At 42.8% G+C, this 22,879-nt stretch overlaps 1 protein-coding gene across 1 annotated transcript in view; it reads right to left on the bottom strand.

Annotated features, from left to right (window-relative positions):
* arhgap44a (Rho GTPase activating protein 44a) overlaps positions 1-16,904 on the bottom strand; it is a 45,866-nt gene extending 28,962 nt beyond the window's left edge. The window contains exon 1 of the mRNA XM_061224986.1: positions 16,644-16,904. Within this exon, the coding sequence (XP_061080970.1) occupies positions 16,644-16,696 (53 nt within the window). The 5' untranslated portion in view covers positions 16,697-16,904. The remainder of the gene's footprint in view (positions 1-16,643) is intronic.
* Positions 16,905-22,879: the final 5,975 nt, after the last annotated feature.

The following is a 22,879-nucleotide window of genomic DNA, read 5'->3' as shown; positions in this document are numbered from 1 at the left end:
TTTTTTTTTACTGCCAAGAGCTACGTGGATATGAAACTGTTCCGCGCGAATGATTTGGCATTCACTGTTTCACTGCTAGCACAAGACTGCCATTGCAGGGTCTTGTTTGGTTGTTGTTCTGCTATGCAGTTCTATGTGCTCACTCCCACGCCAATCTGAGACCACAACAGACCACAGGGCCCCATGCCCAGAGTATACTATACCAGACAAATCGAGAATTGTGCTTCCACAAAGAGTGGAACTGCACCTGGAACATGGAACAGCACTGATATGCGACATGGAACAATACCGACAGGGAATACAGAACAGTACTGATGTGGAACATTGAACAATGCTAACATGAAACATGGAACAGCGCTAATGTGCGAAACTGAACACTACTGACACGGAACATGGAACTCTAATGATGTGGAAAATAGAAAAATACTGATGTAGAACAAGGAGCAGTACTCCTGGGGAACGTGGCACTTTACCAATATGGACCATGGAACAGTTCTGATGTGGAACATGGAACTTTACCGAAATGGATCACGGAAGAGCACTGCTGTGGAACATGGAACTTTACCGATATGGACCATGGAACAGTTCTGATGTGATACAGACAGTAATGGGCCACTATCACTATTCCAGTTCCATCACTGACATCATCATTTATAACCTTATAAGCTATTGAGTTTGAATCCTGTACCATGTATCAAGTGTCATTTGATGATAAATGTAGAATGTAACCACACACGGTGCTTGGTGAAATGAGAGCTGCCTTCACCATGGGCTTGACTTAGCACATACACAGCACTCTCTGGCAGGAATGCCCCAGAATTCACACAAACACGAGATGAGCAGGTTCCTCCAGACATTACAGAAACCGCAGCATTGATCAGCCTGGGCCAGGCATTTCACTACCATGCGTAATGCCAGCCTTGCTCACGAGAACTGCTTCAGCAAGGTACCCACCTGTATTATTGGATAGTTCAGCATTTTGAACATAAGCTATGCAAGTCATGAATTAGACCATCTGCGGGGTAATGATGTAACAGTGTAAAACCTGCACTTTAATGCCGGTGGGTGGCCGGACTCTGACACACGGGTCATTCTCCAAGCTGGGCAGCAATGCAGAGTGCACCTTTGCCGAACACAATATGGCTGCCAGACTGTTCTTTGTTGCTGTGACAGTTATACGTGAATATTATTTTATCATTCTTATTGGGCTAGTTTTACAGACACAGATTAAACTTATTCCTGGACTAAATTGAGTTTCATATGGTGAATTACTATTCAAAATTGAATTGTCTAGGGCTAGGTTTAATTTGTGTCTGTGAAACTGGCCAATTATATCATAAGATAGAATAATTAGATTATGTAGAGATATCGGCATATCCAAAGCAGAAAGACAAAAGGGCTATTGTTTTCTAAAAACTGCACAGTATTTACAGGCATATTTAATCCATATCACAGCCCAATTAAAAATAAATGGAAAGGAAACTGTTGTTTTGTTTCAGCACAAGGCTGCCGACACCTTAGCGTCAGCTCCAAACAAAACAACAAAAATAAAAAGGTAAGGAACAACCCGTGCCGAAGTCCCGCCAGCTTTCGTTTTCCAAGAATGGGAGGGACAGAGAATGAGGGTGCCGCACCCACCGTCCCTCCTGGCGACCACGCCCTCCACTCAAGGCCTCTGGAGAGGACCGAAGGAGCCATGACCTTGCCCGGCAGCAGAGAACAATTGCTGGCAAACAATAACACGTAACTAAAAGCAGTGCGACCTTGTCTCACGCGGTGATTAAGTGTACGCACTCAAGCGTGTGTGCGCCGCTCCTCTCTCCATGGCGACCGGCGTGTCTCCCGTTGGAGCGTCCGCCAATTGTGCACGCCGCGTTGCTCCCCGGGCGTGGGGGTCAGAGTTTGGCCGGTGGACGAAAAAATGAAAAGGAAGAACGATAGGCATGCCTCTGGGGAGGGAGGGGGGGGCAGAGTCATGCCAGCCCAATTCTTACCTATCCCTCTCCTCACCGCCACAAGGGCTGTGTTTCCTACACGGATTGCCGGATATGGATGTAAACACCCTCAAATTAAAGCCGGCAATCTGCAATTTAACTTCATATTCATTGGTTCAGTTCAAATGCAATGTGCCGGAGTACAGAGCCAAAAATTGTCACTGTCCAAACACTTACTGACTCCACTGTATATATATATATATATACACACACAATAGAATGTTTCTGTGAATTTATTTATTGATTCAATTGTCAATACGATTTGATTCGATTGTAGAAAGCAGCCAGTCGTCGCAGTGCTGCTTGTAAAGTGTAAGGATGTAACACAGCCGATGGTAAATTTAGCCCTCTTCTCCTCGCGCTCTCGCTCTTTCTCTCTTTCTCTCTCTCTGTGAACGGCAGCTGAAGCCCCAGAGGACATTTTGGCAGTCAGTTGATGTGTGTTTTGTGGGTAAAATCTTGGCCGTCTTGGGCGTGAGTCTCACAGAGTGCACAGAGCTCGCTCTGGGAGGTGGTGGGGGTGGGGTAGTGGGGGTGTGTGTGTGGGGGGGGGGGGGGGGGGGGGCGTTGGGGGAAGGGAGTCCCGTGTGACAGATTGAGACCAGAACAGGGTTCATCACATCTGCTGATAAAATCTAATTCAACACTGCACGGCATTATGGGGAAAATGTCTGTCCCTGGGCATTTCAGCGCGAGGTAGACACACCTTCAAAAGAAAAACATCCCGAATTCCTGGTGCGCTGCTATGAGGGTCCTAAATATGGGAATTAATGTCCACTGTCCTGCACTGCAAGGAATCCAGAAATGGCTTAAAGAGCCACAAGCATCAACGTTTTCTTCCTGGTTTTAGTATCTTAGAAGCCTACAAAACATTCGCAAAGCGCAGTGACAAAGTCCATAACCCCACCCCGAGAGCCCAATTCCCCTGCCTCCTCCTGTGGTTTCCTCTCTCTGTTAACATTTAGCAATGTCATCCAATAATGATGCAAAAACATACATCATGTCATGCGGGAAACTGTTTTACAGACAGCTCTGAAAAATAGCAGTCAGACTCTCAAAATATTCATACTAAATACTAAAATTGCAATTGTTTTACAGTTCGGAACACAATTCGAAAGCTCCAAGATGATAGTAAAAGCTGAAAAATAAGCAAGCGGGCCTTATGATTTCACCATTCTCTCACCAAACATCCTTTTGGTGGCTGCATTATATTTAATACAGTATATATATTTTTAAGAGAATCCTCATTACAATGCAGGTAGGTTTGCCTGCACAGCTCACTACTACTATTACTAAGACAAAGAAAAGCTCATTTCCTACATTACTAAATGCTGCATAGAATAGGATTATTTCATTTTTCATGTTGAAAACACAAACTTTACTTTACCACTGTAATAAGTAATACTTCACAACACAACTGCAACATTATCACAGCTGAAAAAAAAGTACATCATAAAAGACACATGTCCGACATCACAAGAGCGACGTTCTAAAGTAAAATTAATAAAAAGAAATTGGTCTGTAGACTGTAATAAGGTGTTTTAATGTAAATGGGTATGACCATAGTACTACCTCTGAATAAAATATACTGTAAGTGTTTCATCTTTTGCACTATCATTTTACAAGGTGCATAGCAACTAGAAGGAAGGATATATCTCTCAGACTGATAACTGTTTGTTTTTATAATTTGCGGGAACATTCTGACAGATTTTGCAACTATTACTCTAAAATGACTGAAATATTTCAGGGATGTCTTTCCTCTAGGTGAATTAATTTCTGGTTTTCAATCAAAGCTTGACATGGAAGGGACAAACCCTGACTCTGTCAGTATATAACCTTGCCTGTGTTGTGATTCATATGGAGCTGTGTTATTGGACAGTGTCACAATCGGGTTGATGTTAGGTACCCCGTGATTGAGGGTCTGTAAGTCCCCTGGTTAGGAAGAGGCGATTTGAGCTGCCAAGCTTTTTTCCCACCACACAAACAGGTATTCCCATCAGAAAACCCCTCCACCCTCCCTGTGGTCTCCATACCTAGGTCCATTTCCACATGGCAGAAAAGTCAGGAATGCGTTTGTGCAAGCGTCACAGTTATACGCGCAAACAAGGCAAATGGGCAAAAACAAACCAGTTGGCTTCAGTGGTGTCAGTCCATTTGCATGCTGATTACATGAGGAAAATGAGGTCACTTCACATTACAATGCGCTTAATAAAGACCAGCTTTTCTGCAAAACTACACTACGAGCTGTAGAAGAGGGGAAGAGGAGAGAGGGAGGGAGAGAGAGAGCTGAAGTAAACTGAAAGTGAATTGAATTGTAAGTGAATGAGGAGATCCCCTGTTTTGAAAGTCTCTGGAAAGGAACCATGACACGGCTCCCTTTTCCTGGAATGCTTCCTTGTTTCCTCGGAAACACTCCTGGGCTGAATGGAAAAAACCCCCCACACAAGAATAAAGCTGGACTGAGTGAGAAAAACGATGTTCGGGTTGAAACACGAAACATGAGCACAGTGCTGGCCTATGGAGAAACACAGGGCCTTACAACCTGGGATTAAAGCTAACAGTGGATTACATTTACATCTGTGCAGACCACAGCTCTTCATAGCTGTTAATGTTGAAGCAGAATCAACATTTTGTTTTCCAGCCTCTCTCCCACAGGGTAAATGATGCCTTTCATTTCGACTTTATTTTACATTCATTATATAAAAGCAATGCTCCAGGTACTCCACAACCCTGGTGAAAAATCCAGCTATGGCCATCTTGAAATTACCAGCTACTTTACCAGTTGTTACTTTACCATAGCTTGAGCTGGTCTGAAGAGGTCAACCAGCTACCAGCTGGAAAACAGGAAACGGAGGATGGCAATTGAGCCTTTGCCAGCAGCGAGCAGAGCTGGACATATAGTCAACAGTGGGTTCCACCACTAGGGGCACCAGAGAGTGAAGAAGCTACCGACATAGTCACAACCAATAAGACTACAGCTAGCAAAGCTCTGGTCCTGCCATAACGAGAGCTTTCCACGGTCCACAGCTCTACGCATATGCCACAAACGTCCTTCCTGCTGGGAGTTCAGCACAGATGGTATACAGCCTGCATCCAAAGGAGAGGGAGGCCTGTAGTTCTGCTCATGTACTTATGAAAGCAGGCCTGTAGCTTCACTCATATGTACAGCACGCCAACTCACAGGGGTGGGAGACTTAGTGCTCAGAAAAACAGGCCTTTTCATGCTAGAGTTCCCCCTTTCAGCATATTTTTTATTGAGCATGGATAAAAATAACAAAAAATCCTGCCAAAAAAGGACACCCCCACCCCCCCCTCACCCAGAGTCCCAAGCGGTCACCCTTGGCAAATTGAAGGCAGGTTGAGGGAGAAAAATGGGGGAGAGGGGAGAGCAGGCGGGTGGGGGTGGGCATCAAGTTACCAAAACAGAGAAACCCACTTAGCAGGCCAGCGAACTAGGTCAGAGCTTTGTTAAGTATGCCAGAATAGCTGCAAGTATCTCTCCGTCTTTCTCTTTCCCTCACTCTCTCTCTCTCTCTCTCTCTCTCTCACAGAGACACACACACACCCTGCAGCACCATTCACTGGGAAGAAAGAGCTTTGGAAAGACACTGAACAAATAAATGCTTAAGCACTCCACATGTATTTCACCAGACAATCACTAATCAACTACACTCATTCACAAAAAAGGACAGGAAATGAGATCTGCCGTTCCGTTCATCACATTCCATAAACACAAGGCCAACAGCAGTGTGTAGACTAACCCATATCCATCATCTGCTTACACCTGGTCAGGGTCAGGGAAGGCTGGTACCTATCCCAGCATGCATTGGGGAAAAGGCCGGAATACACCGGGACAGGTCACCAATCCATTGCAGGGCCCGCACACCATTCACTCACGTTTCCATACCCCAGGGACTATTTAGACTCTCTAAATAGCCTAACCTGCATGTTTTTGGATTGCAGGAGGAAACCCACAAGGTCACACAAAAAGGCCCTAGCCTGGGATTTGGACCCTTGCCCACGATGTGATTTATTATTACAGATTATTACAGATTAATACAATGCTATGGACTGATAATCAAGCAAAGTATAACAAAACTTTCAATCAGAAGCCATAGAATACTGAATTATCATTGAACTGAATATCGCATATATCGCATTGTCTCCTATCATTATTTTATGGATCTCATAAGAATATTTTCAATATTTAGAAAAAAGGTCAATTACGATCTGTAAGAACACAATTCCTAAAAGCTGACTGCATATGAAATGAAAAACAAAATTATTAGTCTAGCATTAGTATTAGTATATATCTAAATATGTTTTATCGGCTGAAATAGCAGATTGTAAAAATGGCTTGTGTATACTGCACTTACAGATATGAGCAGATGTAGACGCAGTTCAATGCGGACATTGAACCATCCTCCTACAGTGAAGTGATCTGTATGATCTCTTTTTTTGTGATAAGACATACGCACACATCGTGTGTGCCTGTGAGCAGATTTCCCTGCTCCCTGGTATACGCCCTGACCCAGTGCTGCCCTGCAATGGTGGGGCCCCTCTGGCTTGAAAAACCCCAGGGTGGGCAGAACTATCCTATGTACTCTGCCACACGGTTTCTCGGAGAGAAAAAACACTGTTCTGTTCGGTTCATACAACTCAGGGGTTGGCTGAACACAGTGACTCCAGCTCCTTATGGGGCTGACCAAAAAAATATATTCTTCCATATTCTGAACCATTTTTGTGTCTGTGCAGATGTGTCCTGACATACCTGCGATACAGGGGGAGGTCAGCTCTTGCTCGCAAGCTAAGCCAAAGAGGAGCACGCCCATGTTTTACAGTATAGTTTAATCATTTATAATATTTTCACATAGACAGACCAACACACTGCCTGGTGTTACAGCCAAACAGCTAGACACAGTAGACACGGTACAAAGAACTACAATGGGGTGCCGGGTCATTTCCTGTCTGAACAGGAAAGGATGGTGAGCAGAAGGAAAGTGGAGAGTAGACGGGACTGGATGTTTCAGTCCTGAAAACTGGGGAGGGGAGGGGGGAGAGGTGCAGCTACAGTTCTTATCACCCCAAACCTGGCTCCTCCTCAGCCGCAGTGTGGTAGGAGGTCCTTGGGATAAAAATAGCTCGGGAACCCCTGGACCTGCAGAGCCATATGCACATAACGGGGGAGTACGTTCACCTTTCAGTGTGTTGCTAGGCAACCAAACCCCTGCCGTCACTGCACGCTGCAAGGAAGACTGGAAAGCAGGAACATATGACAGTGCGCATGAAAATGCTGAGCATGCTGTGTGCAAATTAATGGCAGGCGCTCCTTATTCGTGGACAAGAGGAAGTGTGCACAGCACAGGCAAGAGTCGTTACCCCCTGCACCCCGCACACACACAAACACATATACACATGCACATGCACACCACACACACACACACACACACACACACACACACACACAAACACATATACACATGCACATGCACACCACACACACACACACACACACACACATACATATATATACATACATACATACACACACACACCACACATGCAAACGCACACACACACACACACACACACACACGCACATACACACTCACATATGCACATACACACCAAATAGACACATACACATACACACACACACACACACACACACATACACCACACATGCAAACACACAGCACACACACATACACACATGCACAAGCAGACAAACATGCACGCACACAAGCACACCAAAATTGGAACTACCACTTTATTTTTATTACCAAACTGTACATTTAATGGGGGACAGGACCCGGGGGGCTCTGAGCAAGCTGGTTTTCTGAATTCAGGAGGAATTAGCAATTCATCCATGGAAGCCCACAAGAAATGTTTTTTAAGCACCCACAAAAGCACTACGCAAACAAATTTCACCTTTCATAATTTTAGTCATCCAGCCATCTGAGTAAGTCATTAGGATTCTTAAAGGTGCTTTGTGTAGTCACTGCTGCTAATATCAAGTAGCTTATAAAATCTCCCACACACCCCTGCAGCACTAGTGCTACTGTAAACACAAACTGCAACCGCATTATGCCTGTAGGTATACTGAATGAAAACGTGTCAATCTAAAATAAAGTTCAGTGCACACATTTTTCAGGTGAGTTGTCTACGCAAGGCTGAAGTGTACCAGTTATATACATCTTCATGCATAGCTTAACAGGGGGACTTGCAGGCTCCTGGCTCCAGCTAGTTGCATTGATACACTGTCACCTGGCCCATCTCGAACCTTCCCTGACTGTGTGGCAACCTGCAGGGACACCGCCTGCAGTCAATGCGGGCCCAGTCCAGATTTTACAGCGGATCTTACGGCCATCCCTGCTCCAGACCAGTTTCTTAATGGGGTGAGCCACCCAGCAGGTCCCTAACTGTATCTTGCACTTACTTTGTTACCCAATAAAGCTTAAGATATTACAGAAAGTTTATGCCCCTCTAAGTGCTGTATCTGTAATAGGCCCCACCTCTTGAAACCCACACAGAACATGCCACCTCACAGAGCAAAAGCCCAGTTTAATGCCCCAGAGGCATTTATACACTTATGGGAATAAATGTGTGTGTAAAGTGATAACACCAACGATGTCTGACCATGGCTTCCTCTGTGTTTGGACTGTCATGGACTTTCCTCCACAGTTACCTGACCTCAACCCCACTGAACATTTATGGGGGCACTTGAAGACAGAGAAAGCCAAGAATTCACTAACATCACAAAATGCTCTTCGGAACATTGTCAAATCATGCTGGTGTAACAGGTGAGAAATTGCCTGAGTCCGAGGTGGGATTTGAACCCCGGCCTCTCACTTGTCCAAATATTTGTTGAATGAATGCGTTACCAGTCAGCTAAAGACGAACTCGCCTCTAGCCAAGGGCAACAAAGTTCTTTTGAATTTGAGGGTTACGTCATCGGGGAGTGTTGTCGGGATAACCTGCTACCAGCCTTCGCTTTCACTGCACTTCACCATGCTTACTAGTGAACTAGCTGAGCTAACCATGCTACACTGGGATATCATGGATCATCAGGTTTTGCACAAACTTGTGGAGTCCCAGACAGCTAGAGTGCACACCGTCATTAAAGCAAAAGGGGGGCATACCATATAAGAAATTCTGAAATTCATGTACATTTTTCAAAGATTCAACTTCATGATTTGGGTCATTGTCTTCCTGGGAAGTCCACCTACAGCCAAGTCTCAGCCTTGGAAGAGGCAAGCAGATTGTCAGCCAAAATTGCCTGATACTTGGTGAATGGTTGCTGACAGTTGACTTACTGGGTGGTTGCTTTGGATCTTGGGCAGTTCCTTTGGCCTCCACACTTTGCTCTTGCCATCACTCTGATACAAGCGCTTCTTGGTCTCATCTGTCAATACAACCTTTTTCCATAACTCTGTAGGCTCTTCTATGTACTTAGTGAATTGCACTGTTTTTGCTGCTAGTTTTCTGCATCTTGCAGTATAGCATCTGTAGTCCTGCTCATGAAGTCTTCAGCAGAAAGTGGTCACTGACACATCCATGTCTGCCACCTGATGAGTGTTTCTGAACTGGACAGGTGTTTGAAGGGTTTTCTTCATTATATTGACAATTCTTCAGTCATCAACTGTGGAGGTCTTCCTTAGCCTACCAGGTCCTTTGCAATTACTGTACTCACTGGTGTTCTCTGGTGTAATGACTGAAGGTTTGGCCTATGTCTCTGACTTTTTTTTTCTTCTTTTTGTTTTGACAGCCTCATAATGGCATTCCTTGATTTTCATTGGTCCTTATGTTGCAAATACCAGTAACACAGCAGAATGGGGAAAAAATTTGATCTACTGTACGTGACTTTGACCATGGAATGATTGTTGGTTAGACGGAATGTTTTCTGAATATCTCAGAAACTGCTGATCTCCTGGGATTTTAAAGCACAATAGTTTGTACAGTTTACATTAACTTGTTAATGAGGGAGGTCAGAGGAGAACGGACTGACTGGCTCAAGCTGATAAGTCAAATAACAATGTGTTATAACAATGGTATGCAGAAGAGTAGAGAGAGGGAGAGAGAGGGAGAAAAGGGGGGAGAGAATGATATAAAGATAGGAACCATAAAAGAGTAGGAGTTTTAAGATGGAAGAGAGAAAGTGATTTGTTATTTCTCCAAGGCTCCTCCAGCAGGTTCTGTGTGGCTGTTAGTTTCTCATAATTAGCGAGTGGTAGAATCTGCCATTAACACACCATCCTCATAATTATTAAACACTGTGCGAGAGCTTTCCTGCATACACATGCATGTATGTGTGTGTGTGTGTGTGTGTGTATGTGTGCGTGCGTGCACTTGGGAGAGATGGGACTGGGGTACTAAAGACTCATGTCCCTGGCAGATTATGAAAACAATGGCCCTCACGCAAGAACCATTTCTACACATTTGTTCTTAAATCGCTTAAATCTCTTAAAACGTAGGTACGAGTGGTCCCAACCTGTCTTCCTAGTTCATCACTCGGCATGAAGTTTGCGAGGAAGTCCAGCATTGTGTCCTTATGTGGTATGTCTGACAAATCAATGACTTTTAATTATATTATGTAATACATAGCATGCCACACAGAATATCCAGGTCATCTGAGGGCTGAATTGTAAGCTAATGTCACACCTGTTGTGTACATCGTAAGCACATTTTCACATATTCCTGCAATCAGACACGCATTTAAGGGATAGCCATTCTCCAAAAACTCTGCGATGGTTCAACTCGGATCAATATTATAATATGTTGTAACCTATTCTTCATATTTTGAATAGGTGGGAAAAAAAATCACAATAATAATATTTCACATGGTAATTATTATTACAGGCACTTCATTACAATATACAACAGACAGAATGGTGGATGGTTGCGCAGTAAACCAATAGGCGTATTACTAGCCTAATATTACGCCCTTAAAATAGCTATGGAAACTGCAACATGTCGTAAGACCAGGTTTTGGTTGCCGTAACCGCAAAGGAATTCAGCTGCATCGAAATGGCAATACCCCGAGAATTACCATGACCACACCTCATTAAAAGACCAGCCCACCCAAGACCAACACATGGTTATTTGCTATGTTAACAGCCAAGGCGCTGGATAGAAAAAGGCCATTGCATCTCTTGCAACTAGCAATGACACTTGTGTTTGGGCTCACCAGTACATTCCATGGGGCCTCTCATATCGTTTGTTGAGGACAGGAAAATGTGTGATTTTGGCACCATTTCATCAGATTAAAGTTAATGAGAAGTTCTAACCAGGTAGGTGGATTGGATAGGAAGGTGAGAAAGTGAAAACAAGCACACATTCTTTTATTTCACTGTCTGGCCCACCCAACCTTATGCACTTGCTGACATGATCCTAAAGGAACTAAAATGGCAGACCAGTTAATTTGATTAATTATCACCACCAAATACGACTACAGTTCTGGCTGTCCTCGTGGTGGAGGGAACAGAAGTGATAAGTACAGAAGGCCATTTCTGAATAAACCTAAATCAAGCTAGATTTTCCATTTGGTTCAATGACAGTTTAGGGAAGCTAATGAAAAGCAGAGATTCAGCATTTAGAAAAGCACTGAAATCAGGATGATCGTGTGGTATTCAAAGAGTTGAGCGATGAGGTCATTTCAGAGTTGAGGATAACACAATTAAAATTTGACCTCAACATTATTATTAAAAGCCAAAGGTAACAGCAAACAAATCTGGAGAAATATTAGTCACCTCATTTGTAAGGGGTGTAAAAAAAGATGATTGGTAGCTCTAGATTAATGAGTTGAGAATAGCTATACAAGCTACAGTATAAGCCTACATCTTTAACAACTGCTTTCTAGACTATGGAAGCATTGGCTTCAGAGTAAATCATTCTACTGAAACAGCAACCTGGTACCTCCAACAGAAACAACCTTGATAAAGGTTGGGTAGGAGCAGTGTTTTTAGATCTACATAAAGCATTTGTCACCATTTTCTCATTTCCAAGTTGTCTATGCTTCATTCTTCCACTGGTGCACTGACATGGATGCTCTCATATTTATCAAACAGGGCCCAGTGTGTAAAAACTAATAATGTGCTTTCACCTTTCCGGAATTGTATAATGGGAGTGCCACAGGATTCAGTCCTGGGCCCCCTGTTATTTAGCCTTTACGTAAATGATCTTTTCTAGCAAAGTCATGCGCTGGATGCACATTGCATGCAAAAACTGCCTCTGAACAATGGCCACAGATATCACAGTGGCTAGATCATTCATGCCTCAGCTTAAATGTCAGTAAGACTGTGGGCATATTTTTTCTTATATCTCAGAGACAACCAGACTGTGCTGACATTTTAATTCAAGGGGAAACATCTATATAGTCACCAAATTTAAATAACTTGGAATTATCTTAGACTCCAACCTTAATCTTAAGAAACACATCTAGAGAATGCTGAACACAATGAAATACAACTTGACAGGCTGATATGGCATCAATAGAGTTTCCTACCTGGCAGCAAGCTGGAAAAACTGCAAAAAAGCCATTGCAATCTCTGCATAAAAGTGCTGTACAAATTCTGGACAAAAAGTCCACCCAATATCATCATTGCAGTATACTCAAGAAGTATAATCTATTACGTTTTCAGCATTTCATATTTTACTCAGGTGTGTCTTGTGTACAAGAGTCTACATAGATGAGCCCATCCACCTCTATCTGAATTCATTACACATAGACTCTACTCCCAGATCCCCCAGGACTTCCTCTAGAGGAGATTGCACAATACCCAAGCGATGCACAACATTTGGTCAATCTGCCTTTTCAGATTAGGGGACTAACAATTGGAATACACTTCCGGCTAACATTAAGAGTTGCAGTTCCTTGAGCAGCTTCTCAGCCAAAGTGAAAGCATGGCTTAAAACTAAACGAACAAGGAATCACTAATGTCTGGATTGCAGCTGATTGTGTAGCCAATATAATAATAATAATAATAATAATAATAATAATAATAATATATATAGCACTTTAGGCATGTATGCCTTTTATCTTATCTTGATAAACTTTTCTATTTTCCAGTGTCTATTATCTAATTCAGTCATGGAACGTGATGTGTATTTGCACTGTTATTGTAGATTGTGCATTTCATTGTATTAATTGTAACCGGCCAAGGGACGGCAGAAGAAAATAAGATGAAGCTAAATCTGGCACAATTCATCAAATTGCAACATTTATGTTTAACATTATGCATGGTCCCTTACAAATACATGAATTCATTTAAAAAAGAGTGAGGGTGGGAGGTGAGGGAGGGAGAATGGGAGAGAGGGAGGGGTGGGGGAGAGGGAGAGAGAGGGAGGGAGGGACGGTGGGAGAGGGAGGGCGGGAGGGAGGGTGGTAGAGAGGGAGAGAGGGAGGGAGGGAGAGTGGGAGAGAGGGAAGGTGGGAGAGTGGGAGAGAGGGAGGGTGGGAGAGAGGGATAGAAGGTGAGAGGGAGGGAGGGAGAGAGGGAGGGAGGGAGGGAGAGAGGGAGGGCGGGTGGGAGAGAGGGAGATGAGGGAAGGAAGGAGAGAGGGAGGTGAGGGAGGGAAGGAGAGAGGGAGGTAAGCTAGGGAGGGTGAAAGAAAGATATGCAGATGAAAGATACAGAGCGAGGAAGGGAGGGGAACCCCTGTTACAAAGCTCACATGACATGGCGGGCCAATGAGGGTGGCATGGGGTGGCAAGAGACAAGTGTTAGGGGTTAGGACCAGCAATGGCCATTCATCTGACTACTGTAGTCATTTTTCAATGGGGGACTCAGGGGGACCCCATTCATGTAGAGGGCTGGCAACTGCAACATTATCCTTTATCATGTCAACACTAACAAAGCTCTTGCTCGATTAGCAGGTAGGGTCAGAGCCAGCATTTGGTGCATCAGAGCAGTGTGTGTGTGTGTTGGGCTGGATCAGAGCAGTATTTTGGTGTGTTTGGGTGTATCTGAGCAGGTCTAAGCAGCATTAGTGTCAAATGTATCTATATAGAACATGCTTCACACCCTGGCCTAAGCAGAAAGTCCTGGCCTGTGTGTGTTTGGGCAGTGTTAGAACAGGGGGTAGCACACAAGGTACCAATACCTTTCATGGAACCAAAGAGATTAAACAAATCCTTAATGCTCATCATAATATACAGGGGTTACATGCTATATTAATAATTCAGACACCCTAATCAACAGCCCACAGCACATAGAGGTTCCTAATGTGCCCCTCAGCCAGATTTATAGACTGAAGACCAGTTCCTGGACAAAAAGAAATGGAATCAACTATACCAGTATTTTCTCCAGAACAGCGAAATATCTTGCCAGGTGAAAATGTGGCAATATTGTTGAATATGGTTGAAAAGTAAAAGATCTATAACTGACTAGAATATATCCAGATGAAACTGAAATTGGGGCTAGATTAGTCGGTTAATGTCAAAAAGTCTCAATCCCAGATTTCCTCCCCTCTAGATGTCTAGCTGGGAAATGTCTGTGCATGCGTACAGCATCAGCAGCACGCTCCTCCCACCTGTACATAGTTGTAATTACCCTGGCCATCCTGCCATTTCAGAAACAAGTTGTTACCCATTACTATGCTTCTACAGTATACCTCAATGCACAGCGGCATCTCTGGTCCCCAACACAAGCTCACACTGAGAAAGCAGTCACCTGACACAAACACGCAAATACACACACACACCAACACAGAAACATGCAAAACCTCAGGGTTCACTGAAAACATTGCTGTGACGGAACATCGTTAAAATTGATTGGGTCAGTTCTGACTGCCATCGCTGTATATAGGTAGTACCATCATAGCCCTTGGTGTAAAATCCAGCTATGGCCAGCTTGAAATACCAGCTACCAGTTGTTTCAAAACATAGCTTGAGCAGGTCAAACCATGTTCAGTATAGAGCTGGTCTAACTGGTCAACCAGCTACCAGCTGTTTCAAAGCCTAGCCTGATCTGTTTTTTTCAGCAGGGGCCTATTTAATTTCATGTATGCGACCTTTTTTACATTGCAGTTATAATCGTATTTGTAATGTGAAGAAGAATAAATACCAGTTACACAGTTCATCTGCTTTGCTGGTCAATCAACTGATTGTATTTTTACATGACTTCAAGGAAGTCCTACACTTCACTCAGAAAATGATAATAGGTATCACATCAGAATATCGATCAAGAGGAACACATGCTCCAACAGCCGGCATTTGAGAAATCGATAAGCTTTTCCGTTACCGCGCGATTCCAGAACCAAACAACCAAATAGGCAACAACTAAAGCAGGAAAACATCTGACATGACAAAGATACGGAATTATTGTGCTCCTGGAAGTTCATATGCGTTTCCCTGTTTATCTTAAACTTTTCACTGCCATGTATTTGCTAAAATAAAACACATTTTCCAATATTCTGTGCGCGCACACGGTACGTGCAGTTTCAACCCACGAGCCATGCGTCATATATTCTCGGCGATGGACAACGTGGGCAGGACAGCATCCTTCCGCCCGCGTGCCATACCCCCTGCATGACACGCTGCTCTGGTCGGGAGATAGACGACAGGAGAGAGGACGGGGGCTTGAAAGAGAAAGGGGCGGACGTATAAACACGGACACCTAAAAGCTCATGTAACACGTTTCAACGCCAAAACGCGATTGCTATCTGTACACTGATGCACCATTAGCCTATAATAATAATAATAATACATTTTCATTTTCATTCATTTTCATCCCGTTCGATTCATGGCTTGGTCTCATGGATTAGCCTATGTCTATGCGTAGGTTATATGCTGGATATTAATATCTGATTATATGCTAAACTAACAGGTAAATTACATAACACTAGTCGATGGACTACATCTACGTGTAAATTCAATGCGTAGATATTGCAGCAGTCCTCGGTTATTTAAATTCGCCTTAAGCGCGACCGAATAAATGAATTAAATCACTGCATTCCGATCTCTGAAAACTGCGAAATGCGACAGTCAGTCGACCTTCTTCAATGAACAGTGAGGACTGAGAACGGGTTGGTTCACTTTAGACCACCGCCAAATCTGTCGCGTTATGAAAACACTGCGCCTTTTCCATAACGCCGCACACGTCCACTCCATCCACCTGCATGTACGGAGCGTAACGTATCACCTTGCTAAATATATATATATTTCATAAATAATTGAACCCACTTAACCTAACTGCATTACGTAAGATTCAGCCACACAGAATTCCTTAAAAACAAAAATCGTTCAACTGTATCCACTCCCATCTTACAGAGTGCATTTTTTTTTCCAATTCCCATTCGCACCTATGAGGTATTGCGCCTCCACGATTCCTCTGCAGTATTCCAATATTCATTACGCCAATTAGGCCTACAGCAATTAAATATGCCGACTGTTGATATGATACTTTCAATTCTACACATGGTACTGTCAGCTTTGTTTCTATATTGCCACGAGCTTCGCATTTCATATGACCGTGGTGAAATAAACAGCGTATTTGCTTAGTCAACCTCATTTTCAGGGGGCTTTTAATTTCATAGTGATTCGCACAAGCACGTTTCCCCCATTCACTCCCACTTATTTCACAACAAATGTCTGTTTCGGAATAGACAAAGTTGTAATACAATAGTAGAGCTGTCATGCATTTTCCTTACCTGCCAACTGTTTGGTTGGCGAGCTGTCGCATTCGATTGAATTGTTTCTTCATCTTGTATTTTATGCGTTAGCTAACACCGACAGTGAAAAACACTGGGCATTTCTCACTGACGAACGTCCAACATTCCGCAGATGTTAGCGAATATGCCCGTCCTGTCGCAACCCATCTTCAATCCAGTCCGAAACACTTTGCTAATTTGAAGGAAAACATATTTACTGTGCATTCCCCTCTCCAAATCTCCCACTCCCCTGCAGAGAGATGCAGGACCAATTTCTCCTCTATGGGCAGAATGACAGCTTTCACGACCAGCTGACGCTGCTTCCCGGTGCAGTATGGGAACGGTAGTTTTCTGAGCCATGCAACTGAATTTTCTGCTTGGAGCTTTGCCTACCCCAAGACATGCAGAAAATGTTTAAATGTTCAATGACGACTTGGATTTGATATTATTAAATGTTTATAGTGACTTTACGAGATGTGGATTGCCTGTTACAAATTGTCAGTTAATGTTCATGTTAACTATCTATGTATATGAAAAGAGAGTAGACTATTTGTATATTAATAGAAGTCAGTGATACAAAATGGAGAGAGAAATTATGTAATTATTATGATTAATGTGTTGTTTGTTTATTGTATCTGAAGGAGGATTTCATGTGAGGCGCAGAAAAGTATTGCTGCCACATGATAAGATGAGGTACACTAAGAATCATTTGGCCACATGCAGGTGGCCCTTATTTAAAGGCATACTATGCAGGATTTTCACCTTGAAAATATGATAAAAGAAACATGCTCAGTCATTACTATGATACCCTGACAGCCTGTGTCTGTATTCACCTGAGCCAACTACACTTGTATGTTTCAGCCTTTTTATTTCTGAACTGTATCTGAAAATCTTGTGTCCAATACACTGAACTCATACACTATATGATCCAATAGACGGAGGAGGAGAGCAAGGGGAGATGTGTATGGATTGGCTACTACTACTAGTGGTGAGCTGGGTTTGCAAGAGATTGGCCTCGGTGGCTACCCATTACGCAAGTGGCTGGCTAGCGTTCGGTAACATTACAGTAGGTAACTACATTCGGTTTCGTGCATTAGTTGGCGGGCCTTGATAGCTGGGTCCCACTGCACAGTGCTACTGCTAATTTTCGGGGGATTTAACCTGGGCAGGGCACTCATGCCTAGTTTCCTGGACTTGAGATGTCTGATGAAACTAAAAGTGACAATGAATTTATGTGTTTGTGAGTACGCATGCTTATGTTACGGAATTGTGCTCCCTTCCAGACAGGCTAGAGCAGACTGAAATCCACTGGTGATAACAGCAGTGGCTAGCATCAACACTAACATTTATCTAAATACAAATATGAGTAACGTCAGATAAATAACTGGCTAAATGGCTTGTATCGAAAGTGACTACTAAAGCATATGTTTTATGTGTCATATTAGACTGCGGATTTCTTGATTAAAGGTACATTTTATTGATTAACACAAGTGTACTAACAGTCTCACGAATCAATCAGAAAATAACACACAGTGTCTTCATATCATGTTAAATCATAAATACAACTGAGATAAATCTGTTTTAATCACTAAGCACTGATTCCACTCGAATGAAGTGGATCTACAATACATGGAATGTATACAATCTTGAAGTTTGTTGTTGCTGGTTATTCAGAAAGCTAACTTGGTAAATAATACAGTGGGATCTTTTCTGATGAGTGTTGCCTTGGCTAATTAGTGATTAGGGATTTTTAAAGGATAAGTTGAATGTATCATTTAAAAAGCTGTGTGTTACTTGCTAATTGATTAGTCATATAATTGGCGCACTTGTTAATCAAGAGAAATAAATGAAAATGGGTTGAGATCCATTATTAGTTAAATGGAAAGTTTTGGGCCCTACCAATTTTGAGACACCACTGGTAAACACAGGACAGATGCAAGGAAAGAAATCTTGCATCATCTGCCTTTAAAAGTATTTTATTTAAATGTTGTTTTAGTTAACTGGGAAACAGGTTCAATAAGACTATACAATGAAAGTTTGTATGCATAGCTCATTAGCTGCCACCATGGAGATACATGGAGCATAACATCCCATACTGCCACAGAGAAAATAAAGATTCTCAGCATGGTCTGAGGACTCACTCACTTTAAAATGCTGAATTTGGAAAGCAGAAATTATTTTCCATTATACTCAGCTACTCAATGCATATTTATTTGTATTAGATACACACCAGTATTCAGCACAGGGCTACAGCATTGTTTTTTAACTTCCTTGCAATTGGAAATGGAATGCGACAGTGACTTTCTTCCTGATTTCATGGGGTGAACAGCATCACCCTGTGGTCATACCGTGTTATCGCATCATTGCCAATCAAACGGCTCAAATTAAAGGTGCAGTTCACCCAAAATTGAAATTAAACCATGTTTCCACTTATCCAGAGTACTATCCATCCAGATAGTTTCACAGTGATGGGACAAATTTTCTAGATTTATTTTTAGACTTCACCCTCGGCAGTTTCCCCGAATATAATGGACATCTATGGACCGCTCCATTTCTGGTAATCAACACAGCAACAAGTTACATAATAAACAGCAACATCTATCAAATATAATGCCACAGTCACTTGAGAAGATCAACAGAGCTCAAAAATGACCTGCACTGCAGAGTTGCCAGAAAGAAGCCTTTCCTATGACCTCAATACAAAATTAAGTAAAGTATGCATTGAGAAAAAGAAAACATTGAGAAGCCTGAAGCCATTTGGAACAATATACTTTGGATTGACAAAACCAAGATTGAACTTTTTGGCCACCATCAAAGAAGGTATGTTTGGAGAAAAAAGTCTTTGTAGAGAAGAATACCTTCCCAAGTGTGAAGCATGGAGGTGGATCCATTATGCTTTGGGGTTGTGTGGCAGCTGGGGGCACAGGAAATATTGTGCAAGTGGAAGGAAGAATGGATTCCACCAAATATCAAGAAATTCTTGAGGCCAGATATTGAGGTTGGGTATTCCTGTAAGACAATGATCCAAAGCATGCCCCGAAATCAACCATGAAGTACCTCCAGGGAAGATGGATGAAGGTTTTGGAATGTCCACCACAGTCCCCAAACTTGATTATTATTGAAAATCTGTGGAGAGATCTCAAACATGCCGTACATGCAAGGAGGCCGAAGAATATTTCTGAGTGAGAGGAGTTCTACCAGGAAGAATGGGGAAAAATTCCAAAAGCAAAAATCTTGCTTTAAGATTTGTCATGTTTAACTTTGTATGATTGAGAGGTCAGGTTTGCTTCTGTTCGCCAAGATATTAATTGTCAAACCTTTTGGGTAACATTTGGCCCAAATGTTTGCACAACACTGTACATACATACAGACACACACAATACATGCAGGTGAGACAAAACAAAACATATAAGCAGTACAGGGATTGTGAAGGAGTATGAAAACAACTGTAAGAGTCTGAAAGAGTGACCAGGAGTGAGCCCTTGGAAGGCAGTATTGCATGGAGATAAAACTCATAATCCATAGTCCATTAGAATGGTTAGGACCCAGCTTCTAGGTATTAAAGTCAGGACAATGCAGGAACTCCTGCAAGTGAACAAACATTTTACAAGAGAAAAGTAAACGTTTATTGAATGTCATGCTGGCAAGCAGGAAGATCACTGAAACAAGTCCATCAACCTTTTTTGATTGTTTATTAAAGCACCGTGTGCTCTGCTTGAAAGGTGCTACACTCAGTGAGCACTTTATTAGGTGTTTATTAGACTTATTTTTTAGACGTATTGGTCTCCTGTTACTGTAGCATATCCACTTAAGAGGAGTTGTGGGTTCAGAGATGCTCTTCTGCATACCACTGTTGTAATATGTGGTTATTTTTAGTTACTGTCACCTTCCTGTCAGCTTTGACCAATCTGGCTCTTCTCCTCTGACCTCTGTCATTAACAGTACGTTTATTCCTGCAGAACTGTCTGCATGCATGCATTTGGTTGCTGCCACATGATTGAATGTACATGATGACAAACGCAAGTCGCACACCGAGGACCGGGGTTCAATTCCCGGTCCTGCCAAAAACCAAGCTTGGCCGGCTCTCATGGAGCAGCATAATTGGTTCGCTGCTCCAGAGGGAGGGACTTGGCAGGGTTAGTGGATTGATAAAATTACTGTTATCAGAAATATCTAACCACAAATTTAGTATTTTAATTAATAATTAAAATAACCATTATGTCACGTTTCATGTTTGTCATGTCATGTTTTATGTTTAGTCATTGTCTTAGTTACGTTATTGTCATGTCACATATTATGTTAGTCTAGCCTCGCCATGTTTTTATGTTTTATTTCTTGTTATGTTTCATTGTCATGTCATGTTATGTTTCATGTTTAGTTCTTGTTACCATTTATTTCTTAGTCTTGCCATGTCATGTTATATAGTTTATTGTCATTGTTTTGCAAATGTTATGTTGTACTGTTCGTTGATTTAGCATACACTTTTTCGTGTCTTTCTGCAAACCTTGCATTCCTGCTTTCTCTCTCTCCCTTTCTGTCACTCACACCCTAATTGTTTCAATTTCCCTTGTCTATTTACTAAATCTACTAATGCTAGATCAGGATTGGGTAATACTAACATACTAATCATGTGTTCATGTTACCTTATGTTTCTTGTGCATGTCATTTACTAATTTACTAATGCTAGGGCAGGATTGGTTTATTACTAACGATTACTAATTACCTTGTTAACTTGTCGTAAGGCCGTAAATCTGGCATTATCACTCAGGGCTGGTCAGCTTGCTGGCTTCCTCTGGTATTGTGGAATATGTGGCTGTAAAGTAATTTAGGAGCATGCATCATCAACCCCCCCCCTCGCCTCCGCATGGTAGTTCATTCATGTCGAGCACAGCCGTAGCTAGGTTGGTCTGCTTGGGTCCCTAGGCTGTAAACAGATATACCCAAGAGTAGCTATTCCTGCGACCTCTGATGACTACAGATAGCTAGTCAGTTCGTGAGACGTGCACATTACGCGCGATGTGACATGCGGTGGTACCAGCAGAGGACTGTTCGGAGAGTAAATCTCAGTACAGGATTCCTATAGCGATCAAGTCAAAATTATAAATAGAAATCCACCTAATGTGGATAACTAATCTAAATTATTATTCTAAAATGGAATCAGATAAACGAAGGTGAATCTATTGGCCCTATTGTGGAGATTCTGGGTCAGCCCGGACCAGTAAAGAGCGGAAGGCAGAGTGGTACTACTGCCTTTGTATCGTGGTTTGTTTATTGGCTGATCTAGCCTGTCTGCATAGGGGCCAGTAATTTTTAACCCTATTCGTATTCTTTCAGCAACACCAGAAGGACGAGCACGCTGATACCTTCAGCCCTCGCTAAATTCCGTCGTTGGGTTAGCGTTGGGTTTTACATTGTCAATCCTCCACACCTGATTTCCATTCTCTTGCTGCTCTCAAGCTAACTGTCTACACCTGCATAAAAGCTCAGTTTCATCGCATGTCTGTGCGAAATTGTTTGCCTCCTGCTCGTCAGTGCATGCTTTTGAGCGGTTAAACCAAGCCATTGTCTCCCCGTTACGAGCCAAGCCTGGTTTTTGACCATTGTTTATTGACTTCTGTTTTGTTGACCATCGCCTGCCTGTACCACGACTTTGCCTGCTGTTTTTGTGCTTTTGCCCCGCGGAGCAGACTTCGGTCTTGACTCTTGCGCCGTCATCGACCCTGAGCCTGCCTACTGTCCGCCTGTACTTCTGCCCCGCTGACAGCTTTCCTGGCTACCGGAATTCCCGCATGGTGTACCGACGACGAGACTGCCTTCTCCCTCGGTACTGCACTTTGGTTTTCTGGCTGGATATTTACGTGTATGAACATTACTTGTTTTTGACTACGCTCCCTGGATATTCCCCAAATAAAGCCCTGACGGGACTTTACTACACTACGGTTTCTGAGTCGTGCATTTTGGGTCCAAACCCCCCACGCACCCGTCTCACATTATCAATGATTAAACATACCGATAACCTGAAGGTTGGAAGTTCTTCGAAAGACTGCTTTAACTCGGCTCTCATGTCTATGTGACGCCAAACCGGACACCAGCTTTAATAAAATATATGTATTAAACAAACACAGAACAGATAAACTAACGGGAAGCTAGTAGGGTAAATTAGTAGTGTGTGTGTGTGTGTGTGCGCGCAAGAGCGCGTGTCTTTTGAACCAAGGAAAGGTAAAAGTGGGAGTGTT

Source organism: Conger conger, chromosome 16 (genome assembly GCF_963514075.1).
Source record: "Conger conger chromosome 16, fConCon1.1, whole genome shotgun sequence".
Taxonomy (NCBI): Eukaryota; Metazoa; Chordata; class Actinopteri; order Anguilliformes; family Congridae; genus Conger; species Conger conger.
This window is presented reverse-complemented; position numbering and strand designations above follow the sequence as displayed.